The sequence below is a fragment of the Caretta caretta genome, chromosome 15, assembly GCF_965140235.1.
Source record: "Caretta caretta isolate rCarCar2 chromosome 15, rCarCar1.hap1, whole genome shotgun sequence".
Lineage (NCBI taxonomy): Eukaryota > Metazoa > Chordata > Testudines > Cheloniidae > Caretta > Caretta caretta.
Window position 1 is genome coordinate 29,311,516 of NC_134220.1, and position 15,324 is coordinate 29,326,839.

Sequence of the window (15,324 nt, forward strand, 5' to 3'; positions counted from 1 at the left end):
CACTGCTCAGCTGCTGCTCTGTTGGAGAATCCACCCTCCCTCCCTTTTTCTCCCTAGCCGCTGCAAGTGCAGGTGAGCTAGTGATGAAGGCAGACATTTAATGGGCATGCTTACAATCTTCCTGAAGCTAAAGGAGGCCTGCTCCTGCTGATGGTGAAACAGATGATGCCACACGGAGCGGGTCAAAAAAGAGCAACGTACAGCTCAACACGGATGAGGCAGGGAGGGGCTCAGCAATTTGCCATGTTGGGCCCTAACTAACCACAAGCTCCTAGGACTATCCTGTGCAAAGAACCGTTTCCTTCCCTGTGTCTGATCAGATAGGGCTCAGTGAGTCAGCGTTCAACGGAACTAGGAAGCCCCCGTAATATTTATTTCAACAGTGGTGAACTCGGTACATAAGGCATAAAAACAATCACAGTGCATTTAGCTACAAGCCTGCAATTTCATTGTGAATAGCACACTACAGCCCACAGGGCAAAAGGTTCATTACAAGAGAAGATGCAGCAAACAGTAACTGTCCTCTGACCTGTCCCTTCCTATGAGGAAAGCACACCCAGTGTCACCATGAAGCCCACTGTTTGGAGACCGTGTGGCAGGGACACATTACAAAGACTAGAACCTAAAGCCCCATGACTTGGACAGTCAAGAGAGGAACGGGGTCAAAGAAACATCACCCTACATTTCCCTCCCAGTGTGGGGTGCTGGGAACAGTACATGCCCTGTGTTTGATACCTACAGTTACCGCCAGCGACTGCCTGGATTCAGCATTGGGATGCCCACAGCCCGTCACGCAGCACTGGAGAGGGAACAGGCTCTGAAGAGTGGGCCGGAAGGTGACGTTGCCCAGGACTGTCTCTGACCAGCCCGCCCTGCCATTCCCCTCCGAGTGGTGGCATGTGAGCCCAGGGCCATGACCCCTGAAGAGGTGTCAGGGGTATGACCACCCGGACTTCCCCAGATTGCTGAATGGGAAGTGGGTCCCTGTACGGAAGGGTTAAGAGCCACTGTCTTAAAGGGCCCAGGCCATGCCAGAAGGCGTTCACAGAAGAGACAACCACAGACAGGTACACAGAGATTTTTATGTTATTCATTTGAACAAAGAACATTAAATTGAGATTCCTTCACCCATTTAAGTGCAAAATAGTAACATGCCCCTTGTACATTAGTATAAATTAAAGCAGCGTCCCAGTTGTAACACTGTCTGGGCCAGGTCCACAGCTGGGGGTAACTCCTTCGGCTTCCCAGGAGCAGTCTGATTCATGCCAGCTAAGGATCTGGCCCCTTGTGCCCATGCTAGAGAGAACATCAAAAATGCAGCAGGCAGGTAAAGGTCAAGAGGACAGAACAGCAGTTTCAAAATCCCCAAGCCAGATGGAAAAACCAACCAGGTTCACCAGGACCCCCATTCCATATGATCAGCAGTGTCTGCTCCTGGCAAATGCTCTTCGCTGAAGACTCTCTTGCCAGATGCCAAGTGCCTTTTGGGGTTGTGGTTGCTCAGCTAAGTACGTGGCTAAGTACAGTACATCTCCTACTCACGTAACACAGACTGAGGCAACCTTAAGCCGAGTTAAATGGCCACCTAGGACACTGCACCCAAGAGATGTCAGGATGGAGAGGGTCACTCCAGTGCCCAGGAGGGGGCTGGATGGCCCAGGAAATGAGAATCGGAGAACCCCTGGGCAGGTGACAAGGTGCTTAATGGTCCGGCAGGAAGCTGCTCAGAGTCAGGTTGTCCCCTTCGGTCTCTGAGCTATTGTCTGTGGGCATCTTCATCCTCTTTACCTTGCTGGGCTTCTCCCCGTTGGCCACCGTCTCGCTGTCGGGCAGCAGGGCTGAGATACACACCATCTCAGTGTTGAGCTGGCGCACCTGGCAGACACGCTTCTGGCGCCACAGCAGGGTGGCGAAGACGGTGGTGCAGATGATGAAGATGGCAGCCACAAGGGCTAGGATGAAGATGGCCAGCAAACACTTCCCCACCAGGATGTTTGTGTGAATTGGCAGCTTCTGCAAGGGGACATTTGCTGTGACAGAGCCACCTGCCGGGGGCCACATGGGAGGAGAATGGGTCTTTCCCACCTTGGAGAGGCCATGCCTCCAAGTGGCCAACTCTTTCACAAGCAGGTCCCCTTCAAAGGACTGTGTCAGAGATTCAGGTGGTGAAGTCGGTGAGCTTTCCCCCAGCCCCTTCATTCCCACTGGCCTGATGGAGGAGCCATGTTCCCGACTCTCCGTGCTGCTCGTGAGGATATCTTCTATCCCAGTGGCTGCCGCTTCTGAGGAGACGGTTCTGGAGCCCTGAATTGGAACCACCTTGGCTAAGGTATCAAGATGGTTGCCCACTGTAACTCCGGCCGCTTCTGTGGAGACGTCAGAGCTGTCAGCAGACAATGGCTCTGCTGTAGTGGTAGCATCATCATCATAGAAGTTTTCTTGGGACGTACTTTCATCTAGCTCCTCAGGAGCTAGAGAGACCTCAGTTTCTTCCACGGGATGTTCAGAAGGAGTCATGGAGAATGTGTTGTGGTGGCCGGTGGTGGTGGTCTCTACAGCAGAAGAATTGGATGACTTCACCTCAGCTTCCCTCTTCTCGCGGATAAACACGGGGAAGTCAGTGCTCCCAGCCCCTGCTGTGTCCCACACCCACTGGCCCCGCTGAGAGCCCCCAGCCGCAGGAAGCCCGCCTGCTGCCGGGCTCTCTTGAACTGTGCCATCTCGGCCACTGAGCTGGATGGCTGGCAGCTTGTGGGCAGAGACCTGGAGCAGGCTCGCAAACAGCAGCAGCAGCGTGGCCCGGATTGGAGCCATTTGACCTAGGAGGAGAAAAAGCGATTAATTAAATTAACGGTAAATTAAATTAAAGGTAAAAAAAGAAAAGGCTGAGGAAGTAAGAGGAAGCAGCTGATCAAACATCCCCGTAGAGATGAGTTCGAGACGCAAAATTAGGTCCCAACATTTGTGAGGATTCAGCGCTGCATTTCCATTCTCCGTCGCCCTGACGCTAACTGGGTATGGCCAGTGGCAACGCTGCAGGCTGAAAGCGTCCCTACATCAGAATGCGTTCGCTGCCTCTTCTCCCCACCTCATGTCTTCACAGCCTGATAACCCCTTTGTCGCTTCCAGCATGTGCGAGTTGGGAGGAGGAGGAAGGAGGATGACTTAGGCACTTAGGAACCACAACCCTGGACGAAGGCCCCCCTGCGCTAGGTGCTGTCCAGATAAGGAAAGACACCTGTCTCCGCCCGAGGGAGAGTACACTCCCGGGGGGGAGGCGGGGGAGGAGGGAGACAATGAACAGTGTTTGGCTGCAGAATGGAGTCTCAGCCCCGGGGTTCCAGAAAGCTGTCCAGGTCACTCATGGGGTATTAGGTGGCACAGAGAACTGCTCCAGGCAGGAGGAGTGTTTACGAACAACAACTGTATTTTGCACAATGACAGAGTGGGATCTAGACCTCTCCCTATGCTAGAGCCACCAGGGAGCTGTTAGCAAACAGGTATGTCTGCCTGACTGCCACCCCAGCATGCCACCTGCAAACCGCCGCCTTCAGCACCCTAACAAGCATGGGCCTTCAGTTTGCAGGCATATGCAGAAGGCAGTCTGGGTATGTTAACCATGTGCCAGTCTCTGTAGGGCTCCTCCCTCCCTCCAGCTACCCTACAGAGCAGAGGTTCTCAAACTTATTTGATTGTGCCCCACTTCTGTGTGTCTGTTGTAGTAGATTGTGCGTCCCCCCCGCCTTCGGGTGCCCAACCAGCAGCCGCCGCTCGCCAGCCACCCAGCTCTGAAGACAGAGCAGAGAAGCAGCGGCTGCCGGCTGGGCACCCAGCTCTGAAGGCAACGCCACCGCCAGCAGTTGTAGCAAGGGTGGCGGGGTACGGCATTGCCGTCCTTACTTCCGCGCTGCTGCTGGCGGCGGCGTTGCCTTCAGAGCTGGGCGCCCAGCCGGCAGCCGCCGCTCTCCAGCCACCCAGCTTTCATGGGTGTAAGAGCATGAATGTGCACGGGAAGTTCCGCCCCCCACGGCTTCTCATGCCCTGCCAGAATACGTTCTGGGCCCCCCAGTTTGAGTACCTCTGCTATAGAGAATGGGCTTCTCCATCAGGGAGCCATGCTAGAGAGAGCAGTGCCTAGTTGTCTGATTGATAGCAACTGGAACTGACCAAAACCCCAAAGACTCTGGCTGCTGATGGAAACACGTTACACTTGCATTTTAAATGAATGGATTGTACCATCCGCCACTCCATGAGGGACCCCCCCTCCTTGGTGAAGGAGCTTTGCCACATTCGCAGCTGGGAAAGAAAAACCTTAACCCCTCCCCAGATGGCTTGCAAAAATCTGGGATATTTTACCCTCGGGGAAAACCGATGAGCCTTGAGTGGGATTTGTACGCCAGCTACCTGTGCCCAGTCATGGGTCACTTGCATGACTTCTGCGGCTGCTCAGAGCTGGAGGTGGTGAGGCAATGCTTCTCTGTTTGATAGGGCCTAGGAGCCCAGTCGAGGATCAGGGCCCCAGTGGTACTAGGTGTTCTATGCAGTATGAAGAGAGAGGCCTTGCCTCACGTAGCTTGCTGGCTACCTCGTGACCCGCAAAAACCCGGGGAGAGGAGCGGGGCACCCAAGGGAGCAATGCTGCAGCCAGAGTCAGCCTCCCTTCACCCCTCTGCGCAGCCATTGCCAAGTGCCCTGGGGATTTGGCAGAGGACAGTGGAATGACTCTGTGGGGTCCTATGGGGAGCTCGTCTCCTGCAAACTTCTGAACTCCCCCCCAATTTCAATTCCATGCCCCCCACTGGCTCTGTGAGGTGGGTGTGTTGTCCCCTCCCTGTGGCACTGATCTATGGTGCTGCCTCTTTGCCCTTACACCCATACAAGAGTCTCTCTGATTCATGCAATTTATAGTATTGATGGGGTGAGGGGCAGGTTGTGAGCACGATAAAATAAATTTAAAAAGGGAGACGGACGAGCTCCCTCCTGGACTACCAGGAAAACCCAGCTTGGGGCTGGTGTTGAAGAGCTGGACTCACAGGCAGGCTTGTGGGGGCTCAGTTCTAAGGGGAGCGAAGACATAAGAACGGCCATACTGGGTCAGACCAAAGGTCCACTAGCCCAGTATCCTGTCTTCCAACAGTGGCCAATGCCAAGTGCCCCCAAGGGAATGAACAGAACAGGTAATCATCAAGTGATCCATCCCCTGTCACCCATTCCCAGCTTCCGGCAAACAGAGGCTAGGGACACCATCCCTGCCCATCCCGGTGAATAGCCATTGATGGACCTAACCTCCATGAATTTATCTAGTTCTTTTTTGAAGCCCCGTTATAGTCTTGGCCTTCACAACATCCTCTGGCAAAGAGTTCCACAGGTTGACTGTGTTGTGTGAAAAGACCTGCACTGCTCCAAGCCCCTAGCAGAGGAAACCACGACACTATCAGCTACAATTGACTCCAGTGCCACAAACCCCGTTTCAAAACAGGAATCAGCTCCACCCATGGAAACTGCAGATAAAAGCAGTGGGTTCGTATGCGTCCTGTTTTGCAGCGTTTCTCTTCCTCCTCTCTCCTCCCCCCCCACCCCTGGCTCCATGCACTGTAGGAGTTTTAAGACCTGTGGAGGGGTTCACAGATTTAATTGCAGCCATTCTGTTGAGTGGATCTTTCCCCACACCTCCTCTCAGTGCTGCAGGATTGCTTTCAGAACCCAATTATGAGTGGTCTGGTACCAGTGCAACCAAGTGGGGAGCAGTCACTAGGCCAAACCCCCGTACAGACAAAGCCTAAGTCAAGTGCTGTGGAAAGAGGGTTAATGGAAAACAAGGAGAGAGAGAGAGAGAGAGAGAGAGAGAGAGAGTGTGTGTTGGGGGGGTGGGGGGGGTTCTCTAACATGGCTAGTGAGATCACTGCCTTTGGAGGCCAAATAATTAGATTATTTTGAGTCCAAATGGCTGTTATTCCTGAGTGGTTTTAAATGTCCCTTTCAGATGTAATTTAATTTAATTTATGGGCTAATTACCTTACAAGGATTTCCTTCCCAGAGAGAGAAGGTAGCTATGATGGACAGCAGATAACATCTCTGCTGGGGAGCTGGAGAAAGTTTGCAAGTAAGGAAATGCACTTTAAGGAAGTAGAATCTCAAAGCAGCTCGAAAAATAACTGTGTAAAAGCTCTGGAGTCCTGTTAACGCACGAGTAGCGGTGTTAAAAGGGTTAGATGTAACACAACAGCCTGCTCTGCGGTAGCACTGGCATTCCAGGTAGCTCCCAAAGCACTCAAACTGTGTACATATAAAAAACCCACGTCACCACTGAAAGGTACCCCCCTCTAGGGCAGAACGCAGATTTTGTAAAACATGCCATTCACTGTCCTGTCAGGGGGAAAGGCTGTCCCACCCACTGATCCTCCAGCACACTGTGCTCCAGCTGCCTAAATCCTCCAGCAGAGGACACCCATCTTATTCTCATGGTTTAGGTGCAGTTTGTTCGCTCCTGATCCTCAGCAGCCATTTGACTTGCAATATTCAAGCAAAGACCCAACTGCAGAGTTCACACACTGGAAGGCTGTGGGCGGAGAGGGAAGCCATGACAGAGATTTGGGTACATTTCTAGAGGGACTGAGCAAGAAAGTGGCCCAGCAAGGAGCCTGGGTGTGTGTTTGCGTCTCTAGAGTGGCTCCACTCAGAGGTAGAGAGAAAACATTTTCAGAATGGGCAGGAAGATACGGCAAACCACAAAGACGAGGTTTATACAACGGCAAACACACCTAGAGCCAGGTTTCAGATGTGAGCAGCAGCTAGGCTAGTGTGAAGGAGGAAAACCCAAGGGGCAGCACTCCACCCTTTTTTGATCAGGGGCGTCTCCGCTTGCCACAAACAGGACCCCGGTTGTGAGCACTCCACCCTGGGTTTGGTGCTCAGGAGCAGATCTCAGCAGCACAGGAGCCCACCAGAGCCTGGTCTACATGTGCTGCTGGGAGCTACCACTGGGAACTTCTGCTGGAGATTCTCTAGGGCAGACAAGAGTCCAGGACCAAGATGGGGTGCATTGCACTATGGTTGCACATATTGTGACAGAGAAGAGGTCTTGAGGCTGATCTCTCTCTCCTTCACACCAGTGGCAATCAGGAGTAACTCCTGGGAGTTACCCAGCATGACACAGGCCTATTGTCAGAGAGGTTATTTGTTAGTCTCTAAGGTGCCACAAGTACTCTTTTTCTTTTTGCGAATATAGACTAACACGGCTGCTACTCTGACACCAGGACAGGCAGCCAGCTGCAGGGAGGTGAAAGGTTTGCAACACGATGGATAAAATCCATTCTTTTTAAAAATAAAATAATCAGAGAAGCTTTTATTTAAAATGTCCTTTTATTATTTAAATATTTTTTTCTTTTTAAAACTAAACCTATATAAATTAAATTTGACATTATGAAAACCTGTATTAAGGCCTAAATTCACTATAATCTATTTAAATAATGTAAATTAAATAAATAGTAATCAAGCAGTACGTGTTTGCTGCCAAAATTTTAAAGTCAAACTCCTGAACTGGTGGATGTCACTAGCTAAGCACCTGGAACCAGAGTTCATTGAAGTGCTAAAGCAGCTTTTGACAGCACTAATCTCTTCTGCAGGTTCAGAGAGAATACTTCCTTCATTTCAGTTTACTCAGTTCAATGACCAGTTCATTTGAAGTCGAGAAACTGATTGGGAGTTGAAAGAGCAGAAAAGCTCGTTTTCTGCTTCCAATCTATGAATAAAAATGAAGCATGAGAGGATAAGATCTACTAGTTCTAAAATCTTGAAGGGATTGGTGACCAGAAATAATTAGTTCGATTTATTAACTACAGATAATAATTCCTTTGTTTAATAAATCATTTAGTTTTAAGTGCAAAAGATGTTTGAGAAATGTACTTTTTTTCTTATACATCAAGCACATTTAATGTAGTTTTATTTAAAAACAAATTTTAAAATGCTGGCTTTGTGCATTTTTAATTTAATTCCAACTTCTCTACAAATGCAGCTGGACACAAACCACAAGTAAAAAATTAATCGCCTCGTAAATAAGAAATGCATCATTCACTATTTCCTTACCATCAAAAATGTAAAAATTAAGAATCTGAATAAATGTACAGTAAGCTACCTAATTGCTTAAGTGATATAGAGATAGTGTCTCCTCCTGCTTAGCAAAAGTAATAACAAATTATACCCATTAGTGGGAATCAGACTTTTTTTTAAAAGAGAAAAAAGGTAACTACAGCACAAATTCAAAACCAGACTAAAATTGATCACTTAAATCAAGTTTTCCTACTCGCTGCTTTAAACTGTGATTAGAACAGGTGAGTTAAATCACTAGTTTAATTCCCCCCTCGTTTCCCACCCCATTTTGAGGCACCATGAAGAGCTGATGAACAATTACTTCCCTATAACTTAAGGCCAGGGGGTTTCTTTGGCAGAAGCAGTTCAACTAAAAATGAAAGGCCCTGACTTCCCAGTTAATGAGACGCGTGGGCCCTGGATTAGCAAGGGTAGGACGCATGTGTCCTCCCGTCTCAGGGTGGGGGTGCAATATGAATGCAGCATGAGCAGCTAAGAGATCGACTTCTCTGGGCATGGCCTCCCCTCTCTGTTCCTTGTTCAGTCTCCCTTGCCAGAATGCTTCCAGAGAACTTCCACATTCACAGTGGGTCGGAATTTAGGCCAAATTTAAACCCTTACAGGGATGTACCTTCCGGGGGTCTCCCAACAGAGCTCTCCATGATCTAAAAGAGCTTTTCCAGTGCGAACCCACCTCAGGGCACCCTAGAACACCCGGAAGTAGGGGGACGCTGAGCAGGTTTAGGTCACTGGAGCTGTGCTGAATTATACTGGCTCAGGATCCAGCCCTAAACATTTCAGGTTGGACAAGCAGATCTGCTGGAGGAAGGCCAGCACACTTACAAAGGGCCAGGTGAAGACGCTATTACAAAGCCAGCAAGAATTCAATCACCAGGATGTCACCCATGTCTTAGGCCAAAAGATAATAAATCTCTGCCCATGACGCAGCCCTTCCGGTCCCTTATCATGGCAGAATGGCTCCACCGCCACAGCTGGACTCTCATGCAGCTGCCACAGAGCCCTGGTAACATGGGCGCTGCTTTGAAATCCATTACCCGTCACATCTGCACAGAGGCTAACAGCTCCAGAGCCTTCCAGGTCACGTTCTATTAAGCATCAAGATCCCCGTCTAGACAGGCAGCGCTCTCCAATGGTCAAGGTGCCAGACTGGGTTCTAAGAGATCAAGGTCCTACCCTAGCTCTGCCCCAACTTGTGTTATGGATTAACCTGGAAAAGGTCACATATTTTACACTGGTAAGCCTTTGCACCCTGTGTGCCTCAGTTTTCCCATCTCTAAAGGCAGGAAGAACAGCACTTACCCAGCTCAGTAAAGCACACAGCGATCCACAGCTGAGCCCTACCCAGATGCTAACTACACAATGGCATGGAGTCAGAACGAGGTTTTTGCCCTCCTCTACAGCCATGAAACCCCATTGCATGGAAATCAGCCCAGTGGGTCTAGGGTAAGTCTTAGGTTTGGCATTTGAAATAAACCTGAGCCTATCGTCATACTAGATCCACAGCTCTGCCTTGTGCCTCGCTGATTGCATCTCCCTCAAGGAGCTGCTGGCTGAGCGGCTCCAGGCACTGCAGCTGTTAAGGAAGATCACTCGGTGTGCTTGTAACATGCCCCTGGCTGACTGAGCTCCAAGCCCACCCACCCACCCAGGGCTGCCTTCCCCACCCTGATAGCCGCTTACCCTGGCTTGAAGAGGGCTGCCAGCGAAGGACGGGCGCAGGCATCACTCAGAGACCCAGAGCAGCGTGTGTCGAGGGGAAATGCTTAACGCCCCTTTCAAAGCCCGACTGGGTCTCTGCGCTACCAGCAATAATTCAGGAAGCCTCCCTGCCAGTGTACAAGCAAGAGAAGAAGGCGGAAGAGAAGTTGTGGTTTGGAGAGAACACGTGACGCCGCTCCCAGAAAGAGTGCATCACAGCCGAAAAGGAGAATCGCCACCGGGCCCGCAGGCCGGCTTTTAATGGATGCTTCACTAGCTGGGGAGCCAGCAAGTAAAGGGCATCTCAGACTCACACTGGGCTTAGCAGCATGATAAACCTTACCCAGAGCAATGGCAGAGGCAGGAGACGATGGAAACCCTGCAGCTGAGCCCCTGTTAAATGGCCCAGGAGAGTCAGAATTCGAGGGGGTAAACACATTACAAAGTCAGCTGCAAGGCTGCTCCAACTGGGCAACGCCTCGGCCTCTCCTTGCCCGGGGCAGACGGAGGCAGCGTCTCACTCCTCCTAGTCGGAACGGTACGTACGTTGCTGGCACCAGACCATCCCTACACACTATGTACAGGGTGGCCTGTGGGCGCTCTTAGTTTCTTGCCATTTACTGGTACTTGCAGCATTCCCTGGGCTTTGAATGGGGAACGAGGGCAAGTTTTGCAGTGGCCGTTGAAATGCAGCAGGTAAATCTTTACCGTTAAGGGCTCTCCGAGTCCTGCCTGGTTGGATTCATGGCAACGAAGGGAACCTGGCTTTGAAAAGCAGAAGGGGAAAACAATGAACCCAATGATGTGTTTTAAAACTCCCGCTCAGGACCCACAGCAGAGTCAGTCTCCAGGCTTCCCAACAAGAACAGCTGGCCAGCAGCAGGCTACCCGATTGACTTCGCCACCTGACTGGTCAGGAAGGGCAACTGGCTGGCTGCTGGCTGGAACAGCAGGAGCCGGTAGGACACAGGTGGTGCCGTCCCTTCCCCACTCCACACCCACCTTCCTCCTTTGTCCCTGATTTCACACATCTGAGGCTGGACCAGCAGCATCATCCCCAAGCTGAATGAGGAACTGAAATCCAGGCATTTGGAAAGTGCTTCAGCACCAGGCTTCCTCTGTGCACGCCCCGCTCAGTTACTGCAGCACAAAGCTGAGGATTTCCCAGGGCTTGGGGGGAAGGCTGAGGCCAGGGATGAGCTAGAGTTAAAGCCTGTTGCTGAGATCAGACCAACAAGAGTGCGGTTAAGACTGGAACTGGGAGGGGATCTGCCACAGACACAGTGTGTGACCTTTGGCAAGTCCCTTTACCTCTTTCTTCACGATTTGTAACCTGAGTATATTACTGCACCTAGCACAATGGGGCCCTTCAGGTGTTACTCAGAATAGAAAAAACAGGGAAAGGGGACAATCCTGGAGAGCAGCTAGGAAAACACTGCATTTGCCTGGTTGGTGGTACCTAGGCTGCGCAATTAGTAACATTCACCCTCAAGCTGGAACTTGCAGGACACAAGGAAGCTGGGGAATTGGGACTCTTAATAGATTTGAAAGTGAGGCCAAAAATGGTGTCAGTAGCTGGGTGCATGGAGTTCCTCTATGGAGCAGGGCACTGCATTTAGGAGGATTGGCCTGTTTGGAGGGGCCTCTCTTTTTAGAATATCTAAAAAATGGTTTCCATATGGATCACACATCCGGCATGTACCACCCCCCTGCAATTGGAAGGGGCAGATCTATATACCCCAGGAAAAGGAGATCGTCCAAAGCTCACGCCCTGCACTGAGCATCCCATGTTGCCCTCAGCTGACCAGATGTCCTGATTTTATAGGGACAGTCCCAATTTTCAGGGCTGTGTCTTACACAGGCGCCTATTACCACCCACCCCAGTTTTCCACACTTGCTGTCTAATCACTCTAGTTGCCCTCTTGGGAAGGCTGGAGGGCTGGATTAGTGTTATTGGTATTTTGAGGTTGTTGGGGTTTTTTTGGGGGGGAGGGGTGGGGGGTGAGATATGCCCCATAAAAAGCTGGCATGGCTAATGTAGCTACTGTAATGATGGGGGAACCTCAGATAGGCTTGGGTGTTGCCTTTCTCACATCCGAGACGAGCATAGTGGAGAGATAAGCAGCAGTTCATTAGCTGGAAGAGGCTCTCTGGTTTTGACTGTTCTAAACAGTCTATTTAACCACATCACAACAGCAGAAGCAAACGGCAAGTTGGCAAGAAAAAGATGAAGGAAGGTCACAGCTGGTTGCCCTGCCCATCCAGAAACAAATCCATCTCTGGGGTATGTTTCCAATGCAACACTAAGCAGGCAAGGACAATTTAGCTCCTGCTGGAACTTTAAGAAGTGCCCATACATCCCTTCCCAAAATTATGTTTGGGTCAAATCAAGAAGTTTCAAACCTTTGCATGTCGGACAAAACCAGAAAGGTTAAGGCATAAAATGAGTTGCAGCTAGCAGGGAACATAAAAGGCAATTAGAGGAGGTTCTTTAAATACATTAGGAGCAAGAGAAAGACCAAGGAGAAGGTAGGTCTACTTCCAAGGGAGAGCTAATAACTGATGACATCAAGAAGACCGAGGTACTTAATGCATATTTTGCTTCAGTCTTTTCCATAAAGGTTAATGGTGACCAGATACTCAACAGTGGGCTCCCACAGGGTCTGAGTCTGGTACTATTCAATAGTTTCATTAATGACTCGGTTAACGGAATAAAGCGCATGCTTCTAAAACGTGCAGACGACACCAAGCTGGGAAGGGTTGCAAGCACTTTGAAGGGCAGAATTAGAATTCAAAATGACCAAATCAGAATTGGACTGAAATCAGTAAGATTAAATTTAAAGACAAGTGCAAAGTATTCCACTGAGGAAGGAAAAATCAAATGCACGACTACAAAACAGGGACTACCTGGGGAGGTGGTGGTACTGCTGAAAAGGATCTGGGGACTACAGGTGGATCACAAACCGAATACGAGTCAGCAGCGTGATGCAGTTGTGAAAAAGGCTAATGTTATTCTGGGGTGTCTTAACAGGAGCGTTCTACGTAAGGCTCTGCTCGGCGGTGGTGAGGCCTCACCTGGAGCACGGTGTCCAGTTCTGAGCACCAAATGCGGACAAACGGGAGAGAGTCCAGAGGAGAGCAACAAACTTGATCAAAGGTTTAGAAAACCTGCCCTATTAAAAAAACGGGCATGATTAAGTCTTGAGAGAAGTAGCCTAAGTACGGGACGTGAGAACAATCTTCAATCATGTTACAGGCTCTGAAGATGGGACAAGAAGTGATGGGCTTAATCTGCAGCAAGGGAGATTTAGGTTAGATATTAGGAAAAGCTTTCTAACGCTAAGGCTAGCTAAGTTCTGGAACAGGCGTCCAGAGTAGGTTGTGGAATGGTCGTCATGGGAGGTGTTTAAGAACAGGCTGGACAAACACCTGTCAGCACTGGCCTAGGTTTCCATGGTCTTGCCTCAGCACGAGAGGCTGGACACGACTTCTCGAGGTCGCTTCCAGCCCGACATTTCCATGACAGTAGAGCAGCCTCTCCTCGTGCGGACTTCCTTATGACACTTGGCCTTTCTACCGCCCCTCCCCATGACTAGCTCAACACCCTTCGCCGGCATTCTCATTCAGAGCTTCAGTGATGGAGGCATCACCCCCATCTTACAAAGGCTGGCACCGACAGACAGCTGTCAAGTGCCCCATGCCTGTGGCACAACCTGAAACAGAACCCAGGAGTCCGGACCCCTAGCTCCCTGCTTCACCCAGCAGGACCCAGCCTGCTCCAGCACTCAGCTGTGAACAGATTTCCCATTAGTTTCTGAACTCCTTCTGCCCACCCTGGATTTACTTAGTGTGAAACTTGAGCCCTCCAGACATGGCGCAGCTGTGCAGAGGCCAAGCTCTTGGGGAACAGCTGCCGCACTGAAAGAGGACCTGCATCTGCTTTAAAGAATTTGGGGTTCTGCACAAACGAGGAGTGTCCAGCGTTAACAAGGTTCCATATTGTCCCTGGCACATCGTTCTCCAACCTGGGAGGAACACAGGCCTTTACGAGTCAGCAGGGCTGGCAGTTGCAACACAAGGCTTGCTCAGGGTATCAGAGTGGAGGAAGTGCACAGACACAGTTGTGAAACGCTTTGCTGCAACTTACTGTAAATTCCAGGGTCCTTGGAGAACAAAGCCAGCAGTGAGTGCCAGTACGTTTGCTAAACGGCAGCTGCTATCCTGAAAATATACAACTGGCTCCCTGTTGTAGACTTTTCCTTCAAGTTGAGATTTTCATAGCCGACGTGGGAACCTAGCCCCACAACTTCCAACCCCAGCCTTGAACTTTGACATTGCCAGGTTTCTCTTCTCCCTGTGGTAAATTTCAAACAGATTTAAATTGGGAAATAGGTAGTAGACAGCACATTGCGTCCTAGCTCTACGCAACAAAAGCCAGAGTGGGCCGATTCTGTTCTCCTTTCTCTTCACACTCACTGTTCTGCCGACCTTGGAAGGTGTCACCAATCCAGCTGAGCCAGCAGTAATACAGTGGGGATTGTGTAAATGGAAAAACACCATGCAGCTTACTTCAGTTAAAGGACGTTGTTGGGCAGTTCACATCCAACATGAGCTTTGCTTTCCCTCCCAGCCTCTTCTCTCAGGAGACTCCTGGACAAGAAGGGAAGGAAATGGGGGGAAATCCCAGTGGGCTGGCTCCTCCCACCCTCATCCCTGGAATGGTTTTGTTTACAGCTGTATCAATATGATTTAATACTGATCATGTAATTTAACAGGCCAGTCGCACCTTGAGGTGCAGGGTCCATCTTTCTATCATGGCAGCCATCTATCTAGGTCCCTGTACCGTGCCCATCACCACCGAATTTGAGCAGCTCCCTCATGGTAAGTGCTCCACCATGACATGGAAACCCACACATGAAACATAAGACAGATCCACAGGAGTGCTTCTGGTATCCGTGGAAACAGTTCCCCAGAAATACATGCTTCCAAAATAGGATTTTGCCACAAGTCGACTTTGCTCGGTGGTGATGAATATTCAGAGGGGAACTGATGCATGGCACATTGGCAGGGCCAAAGGGTGGGAAGAGTTAAGCCCGTCGGCATGGATTCTGGTTCTGTTACAGGGGAACAGTTTCCTCCATCTCTTGGCACAGTAAGTCTAAGAATTAGGGCAGTCAAGAGATTAAAAAAATTAATCACGATTAATCATGCCATTAATCGCACTGTTAATATAGAATCCCATTTATTTAAATATTTTTTGATGTTTTCTACATTTTCAAATATATTGATTTCAATTACAACAGAATACAAAGTGCACAGTGCTCACTTTATATTTGAGTACAAGTATTTGCACTGTAAAAAACAAAAGAAATAGTATTTCAATTCACCTAATACAAGTACTGTAGTGAAATCTCTATCAAGAAAGATGAACTGACAAATGTAGAATTATGTACAAAAAAATAACTACATTCAAAAATAAAAACAATGTAAAATTTTAGAGCCTGCAAGTCCACTCAG

At 49.7% G+C, this 15,324-nt stretch overlaps 1 protein-coding gene across 2 annotated transcripts; it reads right to left on the reverse strand.

Annotated features, from left to right (window-relative positions):
• Window positions 1-1,068: 1,068 nt before the first annotated feature.
• Window positions 1,069-15,324, reverse strand: SELPLG (selectin P ligand). 2 transcript variants are annotated; one of them, XM_048821573.2, is made up of 2 exons: window positions 13,955-15,324; window positions 1,069-2,819 (listed from the first exon to the last, which is right to left on the reverse strand). In XM_048821573.2, the coding sequence occupies exon 2, from the start codon at window positions 2,812-2,814 to the stop codon at window positions 1,702-1,704; it is 1,113 nt and encodes a 370-aa protein (XP_048677530.1). In that variant the 5' UTR covers window positions 2,815-2,819; window positions 13,955-15,324; the 3' UTR covers window positions 1,069-1,701. The 2 variants fall into 2 exon arrangements, with proteins under 2 accessions (XP_048677530.1, XP_048677529.1); XM_048821572.2 differs by lacking the exon at window positions 13,955-15,324 and adding an exon at window positions 9,790-10,129.